The sequence below is a fragment of the Cnephaeus nilssonii genome, assembly GCF_951640355.1.
Source record: "Cnephaeus nilssonii genome assembly, chromosome: 1".
NCBI lineage: Eukaryota > Metazoa > Chordata > Mammalia > Chiroptera > Vespertilionidae > Cnephaeus > Cnephaeus nilssonii.
The window spans coordinates 74,115,885-74,139,881 of record NC_137072.1 but is presented as its reverse complement, the minus strand read 5'-3'; the positions used below and the strand labels follow the sequence as shown (position 1 = coordinate 74,139,881).

Below are 23,997 nucleotides of genomic sequence, written 5' to 3'. Positions count from 1 at the left end.
AACTGATAGAACCAATAGTGCATTAGTCATCATCTATATAATAAAAGCCTAAGCGACCGTTACCGCGAAACAACCAGAACGACCAGTTGCTATGATGTGCACTGACCACCAGGGGGAAGATGCTCAATGCAGGAGCTGTCCCCTGGTGGTCAGTGCATTCCCACAGGGGGAGCTCCGCTCAGCGAGAAGCTGGGTTCATAGCTGGCAAGCGCAGCAGTGGTGGTGGGAGCCTCTCCTGCCTCCGCGGCAGCACTAAGGAGCAGCAAGTCGAGCGGTAAGGAGCAGCGAGCAGGCAGGAAGTAAGGAGTGAGGGGTCCCGGATTGTGAGAGGGCGCAGGCCAGGCAGAGGAACCCCCGCCCCCAGTGCATGAATTTTGTGCACCGGGCCTCTAGTTTAATATAATAGCACTGTCTTATATTTACTAGTATGAATATACTAGAGGCCTGATGCATGAAATTCGTGCATGGTTAGGGTCCCTAGGCCTGGCCGGCAATCAGGGCTGATCTGTGGGGTGATTGGCGGGGTGATCGGGGGGGCCCCTGCTGGCACCCGCCTTCTCTGGCCTGGGGCCTATGAGCTGGGGGCAGCTCCTGTGTTGAGCGTCTGCTCCCTGGTGGTCAGTGCACATCATAGTGACCGGTCGTTCCACTGGTCGTTTCACCGGCTGTTCCACCATTTGGTTGATTTGCATATTAGGCTTTTATTATATAGGATTTTTGTAAGCCAGAAGAGCAAAACTCAATTTCACCATCCATAGATGTGCCTTGTAATCTAGTTTTTCAGACTCTGAGCATCTTACATAGCCTTCGTAGGTGTTGCCTGCCTCATTCTTTATATTCCTCTATATCTGAATCCCACTTATCACACATAAGGAAGGTGTCACAGGGATTTGGACAGTTTTCAAGTGAATGCCTAATGTTTACCTTGTAAGGTTTCTAAAGCATTTTATGAACACAGTTCTAGGAAAGACAGATCTGAGCTTATGTAGGTTTTAAAAATTGTGGTAAATAGATAAATGTGTTTATAAACTAGCTTTAACTGATATATAATGGATCTAAAGAAGTAGTTATTTGAGAAGGCAAAGGAACTCTAAGTTTTATGATTGATATTTAATTAATTGGAAATTCTGCACCCAATTAAGGAACAGTCATGCATTACACATCACCACAAGCCTTAGAAGTGAATACTACTTTCTCTGTCCGTTCTTTCTGAACAGGAAGCTGTTAATAATGAATCTTGAAGTGGCACTCATTTACCTCCCCCCCTGGTGAATGGAGGTTTTCTCCAGATGATTTGAAGTGTTATACATCAGCTTTTCATATCAGGGATTAGGAAATATTGACTAGAAAGAATATGGTGAAGCATATTGTTTTGAAAAGGGTGATTACTTTTATTGGTATTGCTCTGTGAAATACATGGATTGTTCACAGCACACTTGAATGGGAAATTGAAATCCCTAACCAGCCCACACATACTCTCTGATCCCTTGTTTCCATCAGCTTTATGTGGTTTTGCTCTATGGATAATTTAGAAGGAAGTTTATTTTTGTCACAAATGATGCTCTTCTGCTCTAAATCATGGTTCTAAAAACTTAGCTGATCCCATTTTATTGCTTACTAGAGGCCCGAAATTCGTGCATGGGTAGTATTCCTAGGCCTGGCCGGCAATCAGGGCCAAACTGTGGGGCGACGGGCAGGGTGACTGGGGGCCCCTGCTGGCATCTGCCTTGGCCAGCCTGGTGCCGCCTGCTGGTCACCTCCCTCTGCAGGGCGATTGGGGAGCCCCACTGGCACCCGCCTTGACTGGCCTGGGGCCTGAGGGCTGGGGGCAAACCCTGCATTGAGCATCTGCCCCCTGGTGGTCAGTGCACGTCATAGTGACCGGTTGTTCCATCGGTCGTTCTGCCGTTTGGTCAATTTGCATATTAGGCTTTTATTAGATAGGATTGGAAATAAGTTAGCAAGTTTCTGTTGATAATTTGGGAAGGTACTTAATGAAACAAAATCAAAACTTCACTTGTTTACTTGTAAATAGACTTGTAACTCAGATGCCCTCTCTCAGGTAGTTGAACTGAGACTTTGCAAATGATCTTTCAGATTCTGGCCTGGTTTTTGGGTCTTGGACATGTGTTGCTGGTTGGTTTCCCTAATGCAGAGCTTTTTGGGTGGATTAAACAAGGCAAATGAAGCTGTCTGCTGTCTGAGAACAGCCAAACTATAAATGTCAAGTAGGTAGTGTTGGAGGAACTGTTATATATTATTTTCTTTGCTGAGAATGTAATTTAGCGTTAGAGAGGTTGGGTGATCACTGCCACTGATTTTGGACCGTTAATTCGGGTAGAAAAGAAGAAAAATTTATTGTAGAATCTTGATGACGTTTTTGTATTACGTTGAGAGTTTTATCAAAATCTTTAGAGCAATGATATATCTATGAGGAATGTGGCTTTTTTAATATTTTTAAATCAAAGAACCAGTCCTTGTAATGTTTTCTTGATACGTCTGGTCCCTACTCTCCCCTTTTAATGGGATTAAATGGGAATTGAATCACATTATCCAATATTGCTATCTAGAAAAAGATGGGTAGAACTTTTTGGTAATGTGGAGATGAAGTCATCAGAAGTCCTAAAGGTTCTTTTAACACTTGGTGCCTTTATATTCTTACTCATTTTGACAGAAAGTCCATAGGAAGAAGGCTATCTTTCGTATGTGGAGGCATCTAATGGCAGCATTAGCATGGTGGTTTTGACACTAATTTTGGAGCATTAAATTTAGCTACTTTGTATAGAAGATCATTGCACTTGAGCAAAGGCCGGAGACTTTATTTTTGGAGTCCTGAAGATTTCCTAATGTTGATGAGAATTGGGTCTGACTTTAGAAACCTCAGGGTATAAATTGTGCTGATAATTGTTCTGAATTGAACCTGGAGAAAATGCTGATGTGTTCACTCTTAAGCAGAGTGATTCATCATAGAAACCTTATCACAGACAAGTCTGGCAGAGCAAAGTGAAGTGGAGTTAGAAATGAAAGGAAAATGAAAATTGGAGTTATGACATACATTAGGAACTTTTAGGTCTTTTAGGAAGAGGCTGTTGGGTGGCCATATTCTTTACCATCTTAATTAATGGGTGAGTTTCTGTTTACAGAAAGCATCTTACCTTTCCATGCCACATGCAAGAAGCCCCTCACCCCTGTTCCCATTGTTCTGTGCTCATGGGATTATTTTTAGACCCGTGTGGCTGCTCAGTCTGCTAGGTTTCATAGTCATAGCCAGTCCTGTTACATGGTATTGTACTAGGATAGTGACATTGCCATGATTGGCCCTGGTGACAGTGTTTATAATGTGGTACTCTTTCCAGGTGGATTTTCAGACACAGGGCATCAACAATGGTATGGAGCCAAAAGGATGAGTAAGTGTGAAACATCCATTAAAATACCTGGGAGGTAGATTAATTGGAGGGTAAAAGGGGGTGCAGGTTTGTGATATGCAACTGGGGAAAGAATCAGTGAAATTCAGTTATTATTATTTCTGTGAGCCCATTTTTTTTTTCCTCCCAAAGGCTTATGACCACCAACCAAACCTGGATTAAATGAAGTAGGGAAAATGATTAGTCAACTCAGGCTGCCATAACAAAACACCATAGACTGGGTGGCTTAAACAACAGGAAATTATTTCTTACCGTTCTGGAGGCTAGGAAGTGCAAGACCAAAGGGCCAGGTGATTTGGTTCCCTAGTGAGGGCCCACTTCTTGACTTGCAGATGGAAAGCCTTCTCACTGTGTCCTCACACAGTGGAGATAAAGAGGAAACAAGCTCTGGTATCTTCACTTATAAGGGCACCAATCCCGTCATGAGGGCCCCACCCTCATGAGTTCATCTAAACCTAAATACCCATGAAGGGCCTTATTTTTAAATACTATCTCATTAGGGATTAGAGTTTTTCTGTATGAATTTGGGGGAGGGGAGAGAATTCAGTCCATAATTGTTACTCATTAGGCCATTTTTGAGGTTGCTAAAACCCAAAATGACTGATTTGAATTTTATATCTCTCTGATAGAGATTCTTGAAATATTGAAATAATATTAACAATATAATTAAATACTTAATAAAAGAATCAACAGACCAAAAAAGGCTTTGAGCCAATGTCTTCTCAATACAGCATGCCCTGGAATTTTATAGACAAAATTTATTTGACTGCTAGTTCATAACTGGGACTGCTTTTTGTGAATGGCTTAGTAGCATTACAGAAAAACACACACATATCAACATCACTGACAGCCTAGTTTTAATTTTTCCACCCCTCATATCGACAGAGATTATGAAGGAGGAAGACAGAATTAATTGGGGGAATTGAAGGGCTATCACCTTTTGATTCTAAAGAATTCTGAGTATTTTTACATATGACCTGAGTCCTGATAACGTCTTTGTAATGTAAACATAGGTAAGATTTCCCCCCCCAACATTTTGAAGATGAAGGGCTAAGACACAGATATTTCCCAAAAATGTCTCAGCAAGTTCCAGTTTTTATTACCTCTTGCTAGCTGAAATTGAACTTATTCTGCTCCTAAGTAAGATAGTTTGGTAGTGTTCTGAAATCCAGGATCTTAGTGCTGTTGACTCCTTATAGCTGAATAATAATGGCACGGTACATTAAGGATAATTGTGGTAATTGACAGCTTTTCATGTGTGGGAGTTTATTAATACATGGATGCCTAAGTATTTTTAAAATTACCTTATCTTAATGAATGCTATTTTGCTGTTTTAATTTCTTAGCTAATTTGAAACAGAAAAAGTAACCATCTAATTTACCTGTCTAGAATCTGCCAGCATGTAAATCATTAGTCATTTTCTGGATCTGTTGAGGTAGAGGTAGGTTAAAGCATGGAGAAAGACTAGATGGTTTGTACAGATGACTCCAAGAAAACTTGAGTTCCATATAAACAAATTCTTTGATACCATTACTTTGAAGATGCTAATCTCTAACCCATTAAAATGGAATTGTATCAGTGTCTATCAGGACTCTTTTGGTTGCAAGTGACCAAAATAATAATAATAATAATAATAATAATAATAATAATAATAATAATAATAATAATAAATCTCAGATTACTTTAAGCTAAAAAGGAATCATCACATATGATTGAAAAGTAACTGACTTCAGGTCTGGCTGAATCTAGGTGCTTAAATGACAGCATTAAGAACCCGTGTCTACCTGGTTCTCAGTTCTTTCATGTTTACTTTGTTCTCAGGTAGGCTCTTCCCTTAGGTTGCAAGATGACCATCTGCACTCAAAGCTTTTGTTTTACTATCTTAGCACTTTAGCATAAAGTGAAAATCTATTTCTAGGAAGTTGCACCAAAAGGCTGACACTCACTTCCCCTGATTGGCCTGGATTAGGTAAAGGATCCACGCAAAAATGAATTGCTGTGGCCAAGAGTTATGGTATCCTCGTTGTTCAGACCTGTACCGCAGGGGCTGAATTCGGCCTCCGTGAACTTACCAGTGAAAGATATTTCTGCAAAAGAAAATTGGAGGCTGTTGTCAGAAAGGGTGTAGGTTGCTGAGTGGTCGTGAGTAACAGATCGTTACTACAATGCGTTTGTGTTTTAAAGATTTATATGTATGTGAAACTTTACTCAGTTGCTTCTCATTTCTTATAGTTATGAATATGAAAATGAAGTTTGAGGATTTTATATGTATATTTAAGTGTATTTCTAGAACACTACAGTGGTCTAATAATTAGATAAATTGTGGAAGTTTTAACAACCATGATGTCAAACCACAAACTATATCTCAGAATGAAGATGGGAAATGAATACTTAAAATGGTAACTATGTGAATCAGTTGGTGGTAGCACATTAATAACGTAAAGAAAAGGTATTTCTTTTTATACTTTGGTTTGAGAGCTCAGAGTTTACCAGATGGTGGACTTTGTCAGGAGAAAATACAAAATCCAGAAATCCTCATTTAACCCACAGGAGGAAATTTGCATATAAACTTGCCATGCTCAGTATGAATTGTTCATTATGATCATTATTTCTATTAAAAACAATTTTTCTTGGTAGCCTGCAGGGTGGCCTCAGTGGGATGCTTCCAAGACCAAAAATAAAAGGGCACAGCCACAAGGTGCCTTTGGGTGGTTAATGAACCAAATGCTCCGTTATTATGTGAGGACTGTTTCATGTGCCACTGTGATTTCTGTCTCTTCTGAAATCCAGTACATTTATGTCTGTGCTGTTCATGTGGCAATTGGACTCTTTTTGTTTCTGTTTTTAAATGAGATTATCCATTAGAGTGTGATGGCTCAGAAATGGGCTTGGAAATAATATGGGTAGGTTTGAGGTCAGATCACTTGCTTGTGTGATCCCTTAACCTTTCACACTCAGTTTCCCCATCTGTAATATAAGAATAACTAGAGGCCCAGTGCATGATTGAATCATGCACGTGTAGGGTCCCCTACACGCTTTCGCTTTCGATCACGGGGGAGCTGGGTGCCTGTCTGCTGGTGCACCAAGCCTTTCAGAAGCCTCCGGCGTGGCAGAGGCTTCTGAAAGGCCTGGTGCCTGAGCGGACAGGCACCCAGCTCCCACGCTTTTGCTTTCGATCACGGGGGAGCTGGGTGCCTGTCCGCTGGTGCACCAGGCCTTTCAGAAGCCTCCGGCACGGCGAAGCCTTCTGAAAGGCCTGGTGCCTGAGTGTACAGGCACCCAGCTCCCCCGCTTTTGATGGTCCGCGGTGGGACGTGAGCTCGCTGCCCCAGAGGCCCCTTCTGTGCCGCAGCACAGCCATGGCGCAGACGCTGAGCTCGAGCCGCTGCTGGCGATGTGAGCTCAGCGTCCCGCCGGCCCAATCGGCCACCCCGGCCACCCCGAGTCCCGCCCACCCCCCCGCGCCTCTTGGCCAATCGCGGGCATAGCGAAGGTATGGTCAATTTGCATATTTGTCTATTTTTAGGTAGGATTATTAGGTAGGATATAAGAGGAGAATAATAGTAGATATTTCACAGGCTTAACAATACCTGATACAGTGAAACCATTCAAAAATGTTAGTGATTGCACATTACATGTTTATTCATGGCATTTTTCCTATTGTTATTTGTTATCTTACCATCTAGGAGTTCCTTGGGGACAAAGAACTTAAAAATAGTTTGCGTTCTTGCAACAAATACTGTCGTGTATTGCATCCACTAAAACCTAGTAAATATTAAGTTACAAAATGAAAGTATAGAACTATAAATACTTCAATTATTGCTAGGCCTCAGGGTTTCCATTTTGTCACACCATCTCGTTTTCCTACTGCATTTACAAAGAGGCAGAGGAAAGAAGCAGAGAAATATTTCTTATGATAAACTGGGGCAGGATGTATGTTATTCATTTTTTAACTCATTGTCTTACTCATTCTGTTATCCATTCTTTTTTGTGTAACTTCACTGTGCATTAAGTAGGCAAGAAGAATAGTTGAAGTAAGGGATGAAACAGATGGTTGGCTTAGTCAAAGTGCAAAGACAAAGTACAGCAATGAATACCACACAAAGCAGTGGATATGAAATGTCTTCATAGAAGTGCAGATTACACATTGTGGTCCCTCGGGTAGGTGATTGCATCAAGCTGAAGAAAATAGCTTGCCTGAAGTTGTTTATTCTTTTATTTGTAGCTTCCTCAGCATAGAATGGTGACTGTATTTTGGTCTTGGTAAAGCTAAGATGGATTAAGAGGAAGGGTAGAATAAGGGCAGTTTTTTAAACAGATATTTTTCATTTCAGAGCTCTGTACGCTTCCTTTGGCAAATGGTTATGTTTTTATGTATTTGGAAATGTCCAAGGTTTATTAAGCCATATCTAATTCATTACTATTCAAAGTGACTCTTAGGTGCATGGTACTAGGCCTGTCTTTGAGAGGAAAGTGCATTAAACACAGACCCTGTCTTCCAGGACCTTGGGGATCTAGTTGGCAAGTCATACCTACAGAAGTTAGGTATTCATGAGCAAGCTGCATATGTATGTGTTGGTGCTGAGTGAGTAAGTAATTTAAACACAAAGTATTCTTATGGTTTAACTGAAGGAGAGACTCACCTTTCTATGAATGGCTAATGTAAGTTCTTGGAAAAGATAGAATTTTCAACTGGAGCTTAGCAATTGAGTCAGAGTTAGAGAGGAGAGGGAAGAATAATCTAGACGGGAAAAATGAAAATGATCTGAAAATGAGCAGGTGTAGTCTGTCACAAGACACTTCAGGGTGTGGGAGACAAGGTTGGGCACACAAATTGGGGCCAGAGTGACATGAAAGGCAAACTGAGAGTAGACTGTCTTCTGGCCGGCATGGTGGAGAGGATTCGGCTCATCCAGCCTCTCTGACCGAGGGACAATGGCTGCTCTGAGGCCAATCAAGTTCAGGCTCAACAGGAATGAGTGTGATGACGTGTGAGTGATGACTTCTGTAGGTGCTGGTGGTGGGAGTGGAGTGCACAGCATTCCTGCCACATATCTGCCTTTCTTCTTGTCAGCAACAGGAATTTTGGAGCCCTAGGTTTTCCCAAACTTTTCAGACCATCACATTTTTATCCTGCAGGTGGACACTGGTCAGGGATAATCACATTGATGTAGGACCCTCCAGGAAATTCTACAGTTACTAAACAAGCAAATCCCACCAAAGCAAAACATTTTAACAAGAGAACAGAATAAAAAAAAAAGAAAGAAAGAAAAAAATCAAGGCAGAGGCTTTATCCACAGGGCTTCTGTTCCGACAAATGCGATAGGATTAATTTGAAGTTTCTCTCTCTTCCCTCATTTCCCCCCTCCCTGTCACCCTCTCTCATTTTCCTCCAGGTTTTCTTTTACGATTAAACTAGGTTAGTTATTATTTAGAATCAGAATCTTTTTCATCTGTAATTCAAGTTGATTTTCTGATGTCCCCCTCGCCCCCAGTTATTGAAGTGAAACTGTAAGGATTTCATTATTTTCCCCTGTTCTTTGATTGGCTGCTTCCCAGAATGTAGGTTATCTTTGTGTTCTCATTACTGAAGCTACTTAATTCGCTGAAGTAAGTAACACATGCAGAACTGGGCTTTTTTCTTCCCTACCTTACATACTTTCTACATGTAGGGGCTCTTAAGGCCAGTATCTGTGAGAGCTTCCTTTCTTAGAAGCTAGGCAGATTTTACTAGTAAGGACCAGCAATTTTTTCAAAGAATTGAAGCCTTGTATTGAACTACTGTGTAATGATGATAATCATCCCACTTTTCAGGTAGGGAACTTGAGACTCAGAGAGGTTAATTAATTTGTCTTAAGTCACACAACAAGTAAGTAACAGAGTTTGGATTCAAACTCTGGCAATTTGGCTCCAGAGTCTATACTTTTAATCTCAATGAAATGCTGTGTCTTGTGTTTAGCCCATTTAACCATTTGACCAAAAGTTATGGGGCCCTATCCTGTTTGGCTCAATGGATAGAGCGTCGGCCTGCGGACTGAAGGGTCCCGGGTTCGATTCAGATCAAGGGCACATGCCCGGGTTGCGGGCTCAATGCCCAGTAGGGGGCATGTAGAAGGCAGCCAATCAGTGATTCTCATCATCGATGTTTCAATCTCTCTCTCCCTCTCCCTTCCTCTCTCTGAAATCAATAAAAATATATTAAAAAGTTATGGGAACAAATGAATTCTTGATGCACTTCATTAGGGTGACTCTTGCTCTGCATATCTTTGTGTTAAGAATGATGCTAGGGCCCTGGCTGGGGTAGCTCAGTGATTGGACTGTGGGCCCTGGCACCAGTGGGTTTCTGGTTCATTCCCGGGCCCCTTTTGAGGCATGTGCAGGATGCAGCCAAATGATGTTTCTCTCTCACATCAATGTTTCTCTTCAAAACCGCAACCCTCCCCCCCCCCCCCCCCCGCCGCCCCCAATCCTCCCTTCTCTCTAAAAATCAATGGAAAAAATATCCTTGGGTGAGGATTAACAACAACAAAAAAGATGTTAGAAATTGGGAAGGCTATTTTGCTGGCCACAGAGGATGCCCCTCCCACAGGTAGATATTTACAATACAATTGTTGTGGCTTCCTTTTAATTCCTAGGAAGCTCAGTAGAGCAACTAGGGAAAGGAATTTACTAGAATAGCAAGCTACTTTAGGACACATGATTTTGGAATTTTATTCCAAAGGGATTGTTATATTGGTTGCTTAAAGGCTGTATTTAATAAATAAGACAGCTTAAGAAAGGTGCTTAGCCACATGCAAACGAATGAAACTGGATTCGATTGTCCCCATGTACAAAAACTAATTCAAAATGTATCAAAGGCCTAAATATAAGACCCAAAACAGTAAGTTACATAGAATAAAATATAGGTACCAAACTTATGGACCTTGGTTGTAGAGAAGATTTTATGAACTTGACCCCAAAGGCAAGGGAAATAAAGGCAAAAATAAATGAATGGGACTATATCAACAAAGAGCTTCTGCACAGCAAAAGAAACTGACAATAAAACAAAGAGGCAGCCAACCAGATGGGAGATGATATTTGCAAACAGTAGCTCCAACAAAGGTTTAATTTCCAAAATATATAAAGAACTCATAAAACTCAACACCAAACAAGCAAACCACCCAATCAAAAAGTGGGCAGAGGATCTGAAAATACACCTCTCCCAAGAAGATACATGAACAGCCAATAGACATATGAAAAGACGTTCAACCTCACTGGCAGTTAGGGAAATGCAAATCAAAACTACAGTCAGATACCCACTCACACCTGTTAGAGTGGCCATTATCAACAAGACAAGAAACATGTGCTGAAGAGGTTGTGGGAAAAAGGGAACCCTCATTCACTGCTGATGGGAATGTACACTGGTACAACCACTATGGAAAGCAGTCTGGCGATTCCTCAAAAAATTATGAATAGAGCTACCATATGACCCAGCAATCCCTCTTCTGGGTATGTACCCGAAAAACTTGAAGTCATTTACTCGCAACGATATATGACAACTCGAAGTCATTTACTTGAAAAGATATAGGCACCCCTATGTTCATTGCAGCATTATTCATGGTGGAAACAGCCAAGTGTCCTGCGATAGAGGACTGCATAAAGAAAACGCGGTCCATATATACAATGGGATACTACTCAGCCATAAGAAAGGATGAAACAGTGCCATTTGTAACAACATGGATGGGTCTTGAGACGATTATGCTAGGTGAAACAAGTCAGACAGAAAAAGCTAACAACTATATGATTTTACTCATATGGGGGATATAAAACTGAAGCTCATGAGCATAAGCAGCAGTGTGGTGGTTACCAGAGGGAAGAGAGTCAGGGGAGAAGAGGGTCCTAATATATGGTGACAAGAGAAGATTTGACTTTGGGTGGTGGGCACGATGCAATATACAGATCTTGAAACATAGAAACCCACATCTGAAACCTGTATGTTCATATTGGCCAGTGTTACCCCAATAAATTTAATTAATAAAATTTAAAAGAAAAAAAAAGAAAGAAAGAAAAGGAAAGCTGCTTAGATACAGTGCCTAGTGAGGAAGACCAGAGGTATTGTGGCATCCTTCTTCCAGCCCATTTTGCAGAAGTCACAGGTGAATTGCTGTCTGATGAGCAGTGAGTTGTGTTTTCCTAGCGGGAGAACAGCACACTACAGAGTGATGCTCTGTGGGTCAGAGCAGAGCAGAGATGTGTGCTGTCTGTGCAGGAGCGTCTGTTATTTAAGCAGGAGAAGCATTGACTCTTCCGTTGGAGGTTGGGACAAACCCACATCACCTCTTTCAGAAATCCAGAAATCGACAAAAGTTGATTCTCTAAACATAGACGTGCCCCTTCTAAAAGCTGGTTCTAACTCTGGGATCTTTGATGTTGAGTGTTGATGAAAATCAATCAAATCTGTCAGTCAGCTGTAGACCCACTGTGATCAATAACTACATTTTTAGTAATGTGAACACTATACTCCTCAGAAGTATGACCCAGATTCCAAATTCTGCCTATCATTTTTAACTCTCCCCTTATTTTTTTTATGCTGTCCCTGATCCTCTAAAAAATAATCATACATTCTTTTTGTTGACTGGAAAGGCATTACAAATGTTTTTGCACAAAGTTCTGAAGCTTTAGATATTTGTTTTTACCAGAGATGTTAAGAAATTTTAAAGCCCTTTTTTTCTAATTACAGAAGTAAAACATATTGTATCCTGTGCTAATATGTGCATTTACCTTATGTTTTAAAATTGATTTTTACAGAGAGAGGAAAGGAGAGAGAGAGAGAAACAGTGATCCCATACGCTACCCTACCAGGGATCGGAGCCCCAACCTAGGTACGTGCCCTGACCAGGAATTGGTGTATAGGACGATGTTCTAACCAAACTGAGCCACCCAGCCATGGCTCAGTTACCTTATTTTAATGTTTTGCAAAAACACTTCATAAATATTTTTTGCTTGTTGTTTAATTTAATTAATTTATGAATTAATGTTTGCTTCCCCTCCTACCATGTAACCTTGATAACAACAGGGATCTTTTTGTAAAATTCTTCACTTAACCTTTAGAGCAGGCGTCCTTAAACTACGGCCCGCAGGCTAACATGCAGGTGTTTTTGCCGTTTTATTTTTTTACTTCAAAATAAGATATGTGCAGTGTGCATAGGAATTTGTTCATAGTTTTTTTTAAACTATAGTCCAGCCTTCCATCCGTCTGAGGGACAGTGAACTGGCCCCCTGTTTAAAAAGTTTGAGGACTCCTGCTTTAGAGCCTGAAGCAAAGCTTATTAGAACATAGGTAACACTAGTAAATATTGCTGAATGAATACATGAATGAACTGTGCACACTTCAGAATTAATAGAAAAATAAAAGGAAAAAAATAAACATTTGAAAGATGTATATACAGGCAATCCTTGCTTTTGCAGGGACTGTAAAACTGACTATGCATGCTGAAGGTATGTAAAACAATCCTAATAATCAATGAGAAAAGTTACTATTATTGTTCTTTGACTTTTAAAAAATTTGCCAAATCATTAAACTCTGTCTTGCTTTTGGCTATAAAGGCATAGGGGAATTAAAAAAAGTAGTAAAACATATTTATTCAGTACATGCTAATTTTTAGAAACATTAGGATGAAAGAGGGTGATTCCTTTGTAAAATCTCATGAGAAGTAGTTTGAATAGTGCTTGCTTTCTTGCTATTGTACAACTAATGAAATGGAATGAGCATCTTTTCTATGCCCAAATTGTCATACTCCTCCCTAATTTGAATCAGCTTCCAACATGTTATCCTCTGTGCTTTCCATGTCAAGAAATGTCTGAGAGTTCCTTTAATGTGAAGTGGTTTTTTGTTTGTTTGTTTTTTGCCAGCACCACTTCCTCTGGGACATTGTTATCGTTCCGTTACAACCACTTTCCTATTTATGTTGACCAGTATGCCTTCACTGAGTTCCTCCACTAGGTAACTAGTCTCTCAATTGGTCAGTGGCAGCACTGTTTGTCTACATGCCCATGCCCAGGGAGGTCTTATCTTCTATGCCTCCATTTACATTTGACTACAGATTTCACTTCCCGTGTCATCACGTTTTATTTCTGTGCAGTTCTTTCATCTTTGTTGGCTAACTCTCTTTTGAGTATCCATGTTGTATGAATTTATCACTGGGAGATAAGAAGGCAACACAACCACACAGTTTGCTGTCTGTACATGAACTGGATAACAAATGTGTAGTAACCAATCACTGACAGACTTTGAAAGATGCACTATGATTGGTCACTGATCAAGATGCACATGTGTTATTTACATAGTCATTAATTGTGGACTAAAGAGGTAGCAGTGAAGTTTGTACTTTATGCAATTGCTCACAGTTTGTATACCAGGCTAACTAAAATTTGTACTGTGTTGTTAGGGGACTAGTATTATTTAACTAAACTGTGGTAACTGAAATTTCACACACATTGGAACTACGCAAAGTGAGGACTCCCTCAATTCCAGGCTATTTTATGTACATATGTGTATTTTTTTCTTTACTAAAGTGGAATAACACTTTACTAAAGTGGAATCACATTATGAATTGACAATTTTATTTGTTTATTTAATATTAATGTATATACATAAAAAAACCAATAACCTTAACTTCATGTTTTATGACTATATGGTATTTTATTTTATTTTTAAATATATTTTTATTGATTTCAGAGAGGAAGGGAGAGGGAGAGAGAGATAGAAACATTATTGATGAGAGAGAATCATTGATTAGCTGCCTCCTGCACGCTCCCTACTGGGGATTGAGCCTGCAATCTGGGCATGTGCCCTGACCAGGAATTGAATCATGACCTTCTGGTTCATAGTTCAACACTCATCCACTGAGCCTCACTGGCTGGGCAATACCATTTTATTGAATAGTTGTATTGTAATTTATTTAATCAATCCTCCTTTTTTGGACATTTTGGCTTTTTCTGTTTTTCTTAATTATAAAACTGCGGTGATCACCTCTGTAGCCAAGTCTTTGAGATAACAACTTCTATTTATTTGAAATGAATGTCTTTCTAATGATAGAATTGCTGGCTCACTAGACTCATATACTTAATTTTTTTTTTTTTATTGCTTTCAGAGAGAAAGGGAGAGGGAGAGAGAGATAGAAACATCAATGATGAGAGAGAATCATTGATCAGCCACCTCCTGCACGCCCCCTACTGGGGATTGAGCCTGAAACCCAGGCATGTGCCCTGATCAGGAATGGAACCATGACCTCCCCGTTCACAGGTCAATGCTCAACTGCTGAGCCATACCAGCCAGGTTTGACACATATACTTTTAAGACATTTCCATATCATTCCAAATTTCCCTTCAGATAGTGATGTTCCCTGTTAGGCTCCTGTCAGTGACATAAATTTTCTAAACCATTGCTGATATTAGACATTATCATTCCTTTTCATTTTTGCCATTTTAATAGGGAAAACATATTTTAATAATTAGTTTTGAATACTAGTTAGGTTGAATATTTTTATGGGTTTATTTGAGTAAATACATCTTGAGATATGAAATTTTATTCTTGTCCTCTTTATAATAGTTTTCAGATGATATGGATTTTTTTTAGGTTATTTGAGTACATACATTTTTACACACACACACACACACACACACACACACACACACACAACAAACACATACATATATATCGGTGTACCTGAACTACATTCATATGTACATACCATTCTTAGTTTTATCTTGGGATTATACTGGTAAAGAGTATCTGAGGGCCTTAGGTTTGTAGCAAAGCCTTCAGTTTCCAAATGCTATCCTTTAAAAAAAAGAGAGAGAGAGAGAAGAAGGGGAACATAACCCATGACCTGGAGGAGATGCTAGTTAATTTTTTATTATGTTATTTTCAGGAGATGGGGTCAAAAGGAGAGAGTAGTGCATTCAATTATGTGCTTGAGTGTGTTGGAGATCCCTCCCCCCTCAGGTGTACAATATTTTACTTGGGCTTGTTTTTCCAAGTGCACTGAAGTGTGACTAAATATTTTTGGTGACCATTGTGTAAAGAAGAGGCCCATCTTGTTAAATATTCCTTCATCAACTTTGTAGTTAGCCTGTAAGGGCATGGGCGTTAGGCGTCGGACAGAGGGAAGGTAGGTGGGAGGCGGGCACCTGGGCGAAACTGAGGATAGGGGTGCTCCGTTGTCTCCTCCCACTGTTGTAGAAAAGTGATTGGATCAAGCTGGTTTCTGTCTAATCATTTTGGATGGCTCATAAGTGGGGAAGGAGAGAAAGTCATGAGGTTGGACCTCAGCTCATCTGAGGGCTAAAGGTTCTTTGTCACACACCACACAGAACTGTAGCGCTGTCCTTCCGGAGAGCTGAGATACAGTTTAGAACCAAAGGAAGAGAGAAGGGCTTGGATTTCTTTTTGTCTTGAGGTTGGGGATAAGCAAGGAAGATGTCCACTGAAGATGTGGAAGGGAAGCCCAGCAGCTTTGGGGATGGAGGAAGAGCTCGGAGCTGCACGTTCCTCAGGGTGGTGCAGCCAGTGTTTAACCGCAGTATTTTCACTTCTGCAGTCTCTCCTGCCGCAGAGCGAATCCGATTCATCCTGGGCGAGGAGGATGACAGCCCGGCACCCCCTCAGCTCTTCACCGAACTGGATGAGCTGCTGTCCGTGGATGGGCAGGAGATGGAATGGAAGGAGACAGCGAGGTGAGGCACGGTGGATGTGTGCAGTACTGACCTGGGGGAACAAGGATGGGCAAGAGAGTTGAGTGTGAATGAGCACCTTTCTCTAACCTCAGCACTTTGAATAACTGATGAGCATGATGTTGGCTGGGTTAGGAAATTAAACAATTTTTCTCTTCTCTTTCACATTGACACGATGCTGGACACCCTTTATTGTACTGCTAGAGCATCGTTTCACTGATCCGTGTTGCTATAATTTTAACACTTAAGAGGAATTAATAGTAAATCTCCACCCATATGCTGCTTATTAGTGAAATATTTTAAAGATAAACTCAAGTACCCAAACATGATAGTGTAGAGATATGTGCCTTCAGTCTCCACATGTCAAAATATCTTGTGAGATAATGTTTGATTTATTACCCATTCCCTGTTAGGAGGGAAGTTGCAAAGGCAGTAACTGGTACCAACAAACTTGCTATTATTCCAAGGAAAAACCTGTCATCTTTTTAAATATCCACTGAAAGTAAGTAGAAGATTCACCTGAACTTAGAGTTTAGAGACCTGAGTTCTAGTTCAAACTCTGTAGCCTGTTAGCTCAAAACAGTTTCTCAGAACTTTGATTTCATTACCAATAGAGTGGATAATAATGCCTACTCCATATAACATGTATGCTATATAAGATATGTAACATATGTAAATATATACAATATATGTCTGATTATTTTATATATACACACGTGTATGTATATAATGAAATTCTTCGTAAGTTGTTAAGCACTGCATAAATATCCAAGTTTTTATTAATTTCATGAGAGCAGAGCTTTTATTTCTTTCTATATATAGATTTAGTTATATATTCCACACTAAATCTTTGATGACGTATAACATTTACATAAGATAAAGACTGATATAATGGAGTTGTTGGTCTCTCATTGCCATCATTACATGGAGAGTCAGTATATTTCACTTTCTTAAATAGAATTATGTTAAGATATGCCTTTTATAGTCTGTAATTTAATTAAAACCAATTAAATTGAACCAGTGTTTTTTGAATGCCCGGTATAGGTCAGGTACTATTTCAGGTATTGGGAATACAGAAGTAAATATTTTTATTACTTGCTCTTTTAGGGCCTCTTTTCATGATGCAATCATTGTCTCTTCTTCCCATTCTCAGTACCAATAACCTGGATATAGTATAAAGTCCTTCATAAGTGTACTTTTAGTTCATTAAACATCCTGCAAAAGAAGGCTTTTGAAGCAAAACCTTTTATTAGTATCTCCATTTCATTCCTTCTTTACCTTCTTCCTAACAGAAAAAGAATGAGAGTTGTACTGGTGCAATCTGAATTAAGTGTTGGGGAGATTTTGGTTTAGCCTTGGCTCTGTATTAACTAGCTGTTTAACTTCGGGCGAGTCATGTAGTCATGTCGTCTTCCTGAGTTTGAGTTTTCTATTCTATCAAATGAGGGTCCTATTGGGTTACATCCTCTTTAACATCATGCATACTTTAGAGCTCTAAAATTCCATCCCTGCTGTATACTGGTGTAGTCAGTATTAGAAGACATATTTGATTCTTATTTTTATCTTAAAATTCTGTGAGAGTACTTTCTATAGATTAGATTTCAGGTATAGCATCCTGTTTTTCTTTCAGTCAAGTGAAGACTACACTATTTTCTATGACCCCTGGTCCCAGAAATGTGGAGAGATCACAGTTCACTTATAAGTAATAAAATGTTGAGAAAGGTGGACATTGTATTTTCCTTTAAGGTTCTTAAAGATTAAGATGGTATTGAATACTGTATTATCCATAAAGACTTTATTTCCTTGGAAGCATATGTGTCATTTTGATGATGCTCTTGGTTCCTGGGAGATTGGACTTCTGGAGAAGTGTGGTGGGAATATGCCAGGTATCAGAGGGAAGCTGTCCAGGAAGAAACATACTTACACATAGTCAACGCCCTACAGCTCCTCCTATATAGGACTTGCCACAGTTACTAGTAACAATTAATCAACCATATATGTGATATTATTGTTTTGGTTTTATCTCTCTCATTACACTAATTCATATGAAGGCAGGGATCACCATATCTGTCTTTTACTACTGCATTCCCAGTTCCTTGCTATACCTGCTGCATAATAGGTCAGTAATATTTGTTGAGTGTGATTAGTTGAGAACTGATTGCTTTATAAATAAGTGTTCTACATATACCTTCTTGGAGTTCTGTGGTAATCCATCCCTGATTGATAGATAGCTGAATGATAGACGCAGCACATCATTGAGAAAGCCCAGAAGAGGACCTATGTTTGATGTTTCAAACTAATTCATCAGTATACTGATGCCATCTGCTTTTAGTTCTCTAGCCCATACCTCTTGCCTTATTTGATTGAATACAAATGGTTGACCCAGCCGGCGTGGGTCAGTGGTTGAGTGTCAATCTATGAACCAGGAGGCCACGGATCGATTCCTGGTCAGGGCCCATGCGTGGGTTGTGGGCTTGATCCCCACTGTGGGGTGTGCGGAGGCAGCCGATCAGTGATTCGCTCTCACCATTGATGTTTTTATCTCTCCCTCTCCCTTCCTCTCTGAAATCAATAAAAATATATTTTAAAAAACAGACAAATGGTTGGCTGGCTAGTGAGCATCTCAAAATAGCATGTCCAGAATGAAGCTTCTGATTCATTTACTTCAGATAAGCTCCTCCTACAGAGTTCCTCAATACAATGAACAACTCCATTTTTGTAGCTGCTCAAGCCAGAAACACAGTAGTCTTCCTTGACTCCTGTCTTTCTCTACACCCCTTACTTAATCCCTTGGCAAATCTTATCTATTTATCCTCAAAGATACTCAGAATCTCACCATGTCTTATATTCAGTACTGCCATAACCTGGTCCAAGCCACCATTATCTCGCACCTAGATTACTGCAAATCCTTCTTAACTAGTCCACCTCCCTGCACTTGCCCTGCCCTTACCTTCCTCATGAATTGTCCACGATGATCTCTCTGACCTCATCTGCTTCTTCTATTCCTCTTGTTCTATCTGCTTGCATCTCACTGGCCAGTCATGCTCCTGTGTCAGGGATTTTGCATTTGCTCTTCCCTTTGTCTGGCTCATTTTCTCACCTCCTTCAGGTCTTTATTCAAATATGACCTTCTCAGTGACTGCCCTTTCTAAAGTGGAAACATTCCCCCAACTCTCTATCCCCCATGCTCCGTAATTTGCATCTTTAGCACTTATCAGCATTTAGCATTTTACATACATTGTTATTTTCTCTTCCTAATAAAATTAAAGCCCCCTGAAGGCAGGAATTTTTGGTGATTTTGTTCACCACTATGCTTCCAGTGCCTGCAACTACCTGGCACACAGTCTACAATCAAGACATCTGTGCTAAGAGAATGAGTGGAGAAATAGGACCTTGATTCTTAGTTTACTGCTCCACCTAAACCCTGTTGGGAAGTTTTGAGGTGATTGTGCCTCGAGAAATTATTCAGGTTTTCAGTAATTTTTATTTCCTGTATGTTTGCAATAATTTGATTGCCATTTATGATGTCCAGTTTTTAGACATGATCGGGGTTCTTTTTTCCATGAAAACCTCTCAAGTCTACCAGACTAATAAAAGTGTTGTGCTTAGAGGGAATTCACTTTATATATGAAAGTGCAGCATGGATATTTTTGTGGCTAACTTATAAAATTGAGAAACCCCAATTGACAGATTATTTTATTCCATAGAGAACTAAGCTACCAGACTTCTTCAGCTTAATATAGTTTCTACTGTTCACATTCCCTACCCATTTTAATACTCTCCCTTCTAATGTTCTATACTTTTTATTTGACTAATGAGTTGATATCACCAAGAATACCCTACTGCAGAGTTACTGTAGTTTCAGGAAGTTCAAGTTAGCTCTGTGTCTCAAAAAGCAAGGAGGAGGATTTCAGTAGTAGGAAAAATATCCCCATTTAAGTTGTGGAATTCACAGTAGTCATGTAAAACTATGAACAAGGGAAGCTTTTATTTATATGAAATTTGAAGTATAGCCAGTACTACCACCTTCATTTTTCACATCTTTCCCCAGCTCTTCCCTTTCCTAAAAGTTAGAACTTTAAATTTTTACTGGCTCTTCCAACAGAGTTCAAGTTAAAGACTGAGCAAAGGGTGGAATGATCAGACCTAAGAAGACTATATGGTCAGTGGAAGGCAGAGAGCACTGTGTTTGTTTGTTTTTTCCAATTCAAGGCTTTTATTGTATCTTTATAATATTGCAAACATCTTTATAATATCGCAAACAAGTGTGACACATCATTCGGCATCTTGGTGTTTCTATAGTTGGACAACTTAGATCTTATTCATCAGCCTGCTGAATTGGTCCTTTTTTGGAAACATAGATACCATCCAAAATTTTTCTGATATCCTTGTTTTTAACTGTTGTGGCTCGCTGAATCAAAGCAGCTGAATTTGATACAAGTTCAATGTCATTTCCTTCAAGAATCAACTCATCTTTCTGGGCTTGAGATACTGAATAAGCAATGCCTAACCTCATCTGAACTCTGCGAATGTATTTTTCGCCCAAGAAATTTCTAATTTCAACAAGAGAACCGTTCTCCTGAATAACGACGTTGATAGGGAAGTGAGCTTACACAGACCTCATCTTGTAACAGAAGCCCAGTGTAACACCCTTGATCATGTTCTGTACATGACTGCGGATAGTGTGAGCTGTGGCCAGTTCCTTTCCATTTCCCCACCATTTGTCAACCCAGAGACTCTTCTTTTTCTTTCCAAGGCGACTGAGCTCTACATTGATGTAATTGAAGTCCCTCCGCAGGGTGCCTCTGGGGCCCTTCACAGTATCTGTGCATCCTTTCAGAGTGATGTCCACATTTTCTGGGATGTCCACAGTCTGATTGCTGAGAATGGTCTTCATCCTCACAGTAGATGTGTCAAAAAGCGAGAGCACTGTGTTTTAAAGAGTACTCCTGTTAGGTCATTAGAATACTGACATTTAGTAATGTAGCAGTAATTATAATGGAATATTTGATATTAGGGAAGAAGCCCATGTTTCTCATTAAGAATTTCTAGGAGCTAGGTATTAGCTAGTGGACTCATGAAGTAAAAGGTAAAGAATAAGTCGTGGTCCAGCTTTGGTGATGGCCCCATCACCAAACTGTTTCTTTGAATCAGTAATATCTCTGCAGAAATCATTATTGGCTTTCACTTTTATTTCAGTGACTGTTCAAATGGGCAATGTTGTAAGTGGTGAATGTTACAAGAAACTGTGTTAAAGTTCACTCCCCCAGTGTCTCAGTGGGTAAAAAGGAAAGGCATCAAAAGTTTCAGCAAATGAACAAGCCAACAAAGGGAAAGGGTATTGGTGTTTCCCTTCTGCTGGGAGAACACACAGGAGCACCCGCTTGTTCCAGTTTGCCCTGCAGACTGACTGATGTACCTCTGGAGAATCTGATTTCAGGGCCTGGCCATCAGACAGAGCCACGTGCACTGATCCTGGGGCTGTGGAGAGAAACCGCTCCCTTCCCAATAGACATTGACTTCTCTTTGGAAAATTCCATTTGAGACCAAGTTTATTGTTTCTGTAAGAAAAAGGCTGATGGAAAGGGAATTTAATCACTTTATAATTCGATGTAGTTACAACATACAGATAATTTTATACAAATATTCGTAAGTATAACTATATACCTTTTATACATACACATAACTTTTATAACAACATGCATAGAACTTTTGCAATAACTTTCACAGTTGCTCTAGAAATTAAGCATTCTCCTTAAAAACAATATCATTCCCAGATACACACTAGCACTGGCTTTTTCTTTATGTGATGAGGCAATTACTAGTTAGTAAGAAATTTTATTATCATTTTAATAGTTTTATGAAGTTGGACTATAATCTAGGGCAAAGGTCATGTCAATTTTCCACAGTAAAACTGGCATATTTTTAAGTTAGAGGTCTTGTCTTTTCTTAATTATATTCAATCATATGATTGGAAAATTGCAAAATTCAGCGATTCCCTGTGAGTTTTCTATTTCTTCACCAAATGAGTTGAGTCCTGTTGTTTGGCAGTCACTCAGAGCGTGTTAAACTGCAGTGTGCTTTATCATTGTTCTTCTAAGACCTTGGAATAAATAAACTTCACCTAATAAACTCCTCTTCCAAGGTTACAACAGTTTGGTAATTGCAAGCATTTAAAAAGCCAACTTCTGAAAATTAATTTTCCTATAACATGTCAAGTACTAGGCCGAAGAAAAAGTGAGAAACTTTTTGCAGATACATGGTTATTCATAGCTATTATGAAGGGTAGATGGTGGCTTTTAGTACATTTAACAGGAAGAACATCTATTTTTTACCATTGTAATTACATGGTTCTGAAGCACCTTTACAAATCCATTGGCTGAACTTTGGTACCTTGGCCTTAGCCTTTTCCTTAATGGGTTCTATTTGAGTTGAGTAGTTTTCAGTATTTTTTTTTTCCAAATTTGTCCTTGAGACGTGAGGAGGATGGAGATAGGATATGTAGTTTCTAGAATGAAACTCCCTGCAAATAATCTGTTTAAATGGCAAACTTAGTTGATGCCTGAAAGCATACATTGGAAGTTCTTTGAACAATCAATTCCTTGAACAATTAGAATAATACATTTTAAAGGAATTTAATAGTCCTTATTCCAGAGTTTCCCTTATGCTGTTAGCTATGCTAGGATATGACATCATCACAACATTCAATATTTACTGAATTCAAAATGAAATAGATGCTAAACTGAATTATGAGATAATACTTACCCCTGAGAATCTGGATTCCAAGGAGCTGGCTAGTTTGAGAATGCATTTCATTCCTCTATTAGAGGCCTGGTGTACGACATTTGTGCACTGGGGGGGTGGTCCCCTCAGCTTGGCCTGTGCCCTCTAGCAGTTCAGAACCCCTCAGGGGATGTCCAACTGCTGGCTTAGGCCCAATGCCCCCTGTGCTCACTAGCCGTGAGCCCGGCTTCTGGCTGAGCGGTGCTCCCCCTGTGGGAGCGCACTGACCACCAGGGGACTGCTCCTGCGTTGAACATCTGCCCCCTGGTGGCCAGTGCACGTCATAGCAACCGGTCGTTCTGCCAGTTATTCTACCGTTTGGTCGATTAGCATATTAGGGTTTTATTATATAGGATTGTTATATCTTGACTTAATGTCCTCTAGGAAGGTGAGTAATGCTATTCCATAAATCCAAGCTAGTTAAGATTTATTATTTCTAAATATACTTTAAAAACTTATTCAAAGTCATATTGAAGTCCAGTGTGGTTGCCTATTAATATACACTATGGCAAGGAATGAAGTAAAAGATCAATCACAGAAGAATGCAGAGGTTTTGCTCCTTTAAAATTTTTTAAAAATTAAACTTATACTGTTTAAATATAGTAAAATAGAGCTATTGTCACACGCTGTGTGTAAGTGAGGGTTAGTTTTCTCTCAAGAAATGGTTTTGGCAATATAAATTTATGGCAGATGATAAAAAGGGGGACTTGGTTAGTAAAGATTAGCTGGAATTGAAGGCTGTATAAAACACTTCCCTTCATTGAGTTTCTAGCTGACTCTTGTCATTCATCTTGGGCTTAAATTCTATGGCCAAAGATTCTTTTCCTCAACTAATAGGAATACTCTTAGGAATAAAAATAAGGAGTCACTACAGTCTTTAAAAATTACATAATTTTATGTAACCCTGTCTTGGTTTCATATACTATATAATCTTCTAACCTCTAGAGTCTTATCTTGAGCAATAACTTATAACATCAAATGTAAATGTGATTCACATAGTAGTTGCCAACAAACATGGTTAGAGATTCTGTCAACAAGCATGAAAAGATAACACACCTAAAGTTAACCAATGTAA

The 23,997-nt window shown here is 39.6% G+C and overlaps 1 protein-coding gene and 1 pseudogene across 3 annotated transcripts in view; one reads left to right on the top strand and one right to left on the bottom strand.

Annotated features, from left to right (window-relative positions):
* Window positions 1-23,997, top strand: part of SLC4A4 (solute carrier family 4 member 4) — a 345,037-nt gene that overhangs the window by 131,353 nt on the left and 189,687 nt on the right. For both annotated transcript variants that reach the window (XM_079775045.1, XM_079775044.1), the window contains one exon: window positions 16,007-16,142. In XM_079775045.1, the coding sequence (XP_079631171.1) occupies window positions 16,007-16,142 (136 nt within the window). The remainder of the gene's footprint in view (window positions 1-16,006; window positions 16,143-23,997) is intronic.
* LOC307101722 (large ribosomal subunit protein uL6-like) lies at window positions 20,458-21,042 on the bottom strand (annotated as a pseudogene). Its single transcript has one exon. The product of its transcript is annotated as a large ribosomal subunit protein uL6-like (transcript).